This window comes from Electrophorus electricus, chromosome 6, assembly GCF_013358815.1.
Source record: "Electrophorus electricus isolate fEleEle1 chromosome 6, fEleEle1.pri, whole genome shotgun sequence".
NCBI classification, from domain to species: domain Eukaryota; kingdom Metazoa; phylum Chordata; class Actinopteri; order Gymnotiformes; family Gymnotidae; genus Electrophorus; species Electrophorus electricus.
This window is the reverse complement of record NC_049540.1, coordinates 19,796,457-19,799,533: the sequence shown is the minus strand read 5'-3', so window position 1 is coordinate 19,799,533 and position 3,077 is coordinate 19,796,457. Positions and strand designations below refer to the sequence as shown.

The 3,077-nt window shown below is 49.7% G+C and overlaps 1 protein-coding gene across 1 annotated transcript in view; it reads right to left on the bottom strand.

Annotated features, from left to right (window-relative positions):
• adamts2 (ADAM metallopeptidase with thrombospondin type 1 motif, 2) overlaps positions 1–3,077 on the bottom strand; it is a 41,482-nt gene extending 38,405 nt beyond the window's left edge. The window contains exons 1-2 of the mRNA XM_035527297.1: positions 2,916–3,077; positions 1,549–1,907 (exon numbers count right to left, since the gene is read on the bottom strand). Coding sequence (XP_035383190.1) covers positions 1,549–1,907; positions 2,916–3,000 — 444 coding nt within the window. The 5' untranslated portion in view covers positions 3,001–3,077. The remainder of the gene's footprint in view (positions 1–1,548; positions 1,908–2,915) is intronic.

Sequence of the window (3,077 nt, the reverse complement as noted above, 5' to 3'; positions counted from 1 at the left end):
GCAGCTGTCAAAGAATCATATCAGCCCTCGGGTACTTGATAGTATCGTCCATGAAAAACCTGTATTGCTGGAACCCTAAAGTTGGACCATAATGCATATACTTAACTGAGCTTCAAACCTGCACAGCAAATCCCCGCGGGTACAATTAAATTATAAAGCCAATCCCATGTGAACACTAAAAGCCAAGCGTTTTCCCTGTAGATCCCTCTCGCCGGGTAAAAGCCCTGCAGCTCGTGACGGGGGCCTCTGGGAGGACTGCGCAGGGAACAGAAGCTGGCACATGTGAGGTCACGCGAGGGCGATGTGCTTCCAGGAGCCGTGCAGACGTGCTCACGGGTCTGTGCGTCCCAGCAGCAGGCCGGGCAAACCCGTCTCCGAGAGGTCCCACGGGGCCAAAAGGACAGGCAGCTGTAGACACGTGTGGCGACTCTAATACCTGATCCTAATATGAAGTGAAGTATTTTGTTTTGCCCTCCATTTCGAGTTCTCAGCTTTCTGTCTGGGAAGTGAGCGGCCATTCCGGACTTTAATCTTTTATTCCGCCCACGTGCTCGTCGAGATTGAGATTCCATTCGGAATTCAATTCTTTTTACAGTCCACTTTTCCACAGAGGGCCAGTCCAGGGCTGGCGCTTAATTGATGTGGTAAAGCCCCCCACCAGTCCTCTCACAGTCAAGAAGCTTCGGAGAAGAAGCGGAATGGGAAGAGGACGCCAGCCGAACGGCGTGTCGTGACCAAGGCCGCAGCGACGCGTGGTTCCTGCAGAGGGGAGGAAGCTGTCATAGCTGTTAACATGCTAGGCTCCGGGGACCATGTGGGTCCGTAATGTCCATGTGGAACTGAGCTGGAATGTGTGGTCACGTCTCACCGTGGCTGACTGCAACACACTGAAGACCGCTGACTCCTCCAAGTGGATGTAACTCGTGGATGACCGCAAACACGCAAATAATAATTACGCGGATTTTTAATTTATGGACACGTACCAAGGCTGCTCGTCAAGGGCAAATGTGGAAGAAAAAATTACAATGGTGGAATGCCTTATGACACATCTAAAAACATATTCAATATGTATTCAATATATTCTTTATATGCCAGGACTGGTCAATGTTATGTCAATTACCAATAACAGAGAGGTTTGATCCTAAACTTGCTAATGTGCAGGGGAGTGCACAAGAGTGAGATTCAGTGATCACAAATCAATATGAGATACTAAACACATTTAAATATCCAATACACTGTGTAAGGTTAAGCGTACAAGTGCTCCTTAGTCTCAAAGTCCTACAGACTCACAGATCTCTCAAAATGCAACCACCTCTCCTACTAAGCATGCCAGACAACCCACACAACTGACTGTAGTAAGATCAGTGTTCAATTCACAAACCAATTCGCACTACGTTTCTTAATACAAGCTTCATGAGATGCAGGGCACGGTGAAGACAAAGTGTCCTCCTGAAAGGACGCAGTGATTCATGAGGCTAGAGGACAACCTTAGTCCAAGAGTGGGTTACATAACGAAGCAAGGGAGGGATGGGGGAGGGGGTCACTCACCAGGCCGTCACAGTTGCTGATGGCCACAGAGGTGTCCGGAACGTTAGTGACGCGGCCCACGTACAGGCAGGAGCTGGGGAGGAGGGGCTCGATGCGTGTCCGGTTGTCTTCCTCGTGCCACTCCACGGTCGCCCCGGGGGCCACCAGACGCGCGTTCCGCCGCAGGCGCAGGTGAAAGTGCTGCCCGAACACGGTGATGTTGTAGAAGAGATCGGCGCCAGGCTGGCGAGCGTCCCTCCGCCTGCGCGGCTGCCCGCCTACCCGGCCGGACGAGACGGCGTGGGAGACGTAGCGGCCCTCCGCATCCACGCTCACAGGCCTAACCAGGTCATACTCCCTCAGGACATGCTGCAGGGAATCTGAAGAAGGCGCGCACACAGACACACACACGAGCAGAGTGAATACGCATCACATAGACCGGCGAGCATCTTTCATGCTCAGCTGCAGAAGACATTACTCCGACTCTCAGTCAGTCCAAAAATCAATAAGCATCAGTAGTGATAGAACGCTTTTACATGCTGTTCGTATCTAAACAAGCTGCAAGGCCTCGCGAAAACACCATTGCTAAGTTCTGAAACGTTGCAGTGCAGTTGACTGCAGGTGAAAACTTCCTCTGTGTGTCTTGCATTCCTTGCGTACTGATTTGAAGCACATTTACATCGACTTGCTCTGTGTCAAGAGTGCTGGGAGCGTCCTATGCATATGCAAGTGTCCTTCACCTCATCGCCTGAGACCGAAGGTGTAAGCACGACGTGCTGTAGTTTCTCACAGTCGAGCTGCCAGTTGTCGGAACAATCCGCAGTTTTTCTCTACCGCCCTTTCAGAAACGTCCATGACAGTAATGTGTGCATTTTATGCGGAGTATTAAAAGCAAGAAACACTGCCTCCGTCAGCTATTTTGCTTCACTGGCATCTCTTGGAGATTCCAGACACTACTCGTACTTAGAACTGTCAGTGAGCCGAAGGCTCGATAAGAAACAAAGTTAACAACAAGAAACGCTGGGGAAAATAGTATATTCTAGCGCAGTTTCAAAAGTTAATCATAAAACCTTTTTTTTTTAACTCGAGGATTTGGCAGCGGGAATGAAGGCAGTGAGGCAAAAAAAACAAACAAAAAAAGTTGGAGAAACGAAAAGGCATGGAAAAGGTTGATGACATTCAGGACATTCCCGAGTTTGTGTTCCCTCCAAACATTAGGCACAGCTCTAAAAGTACTATTGCCCGAAACGCAGGAGATCTGAGTTGCACTGTAGCCTATCTGTCTGGTCCTAGCGCTTATTTCAACGATTCGTTATCTCCCTGTACTGTACACTAAAGTGCACAGCAGTAGTGGATTAAACCGCACAAGAAGAAAGCACTGCACATACCTACGCTATCGGCGAGATATAGACCACTCGTGTGGTGAAAGTGAAGCAAAAATATAAAGAATGTATATCCAGGCGTAACATCCATGGCAGGTCCGCGGAGACGGAGACCGCACAGGCGAGAGGCGGACTTTCAGATCTCAGATAAGCGATCTAGCAGCGATC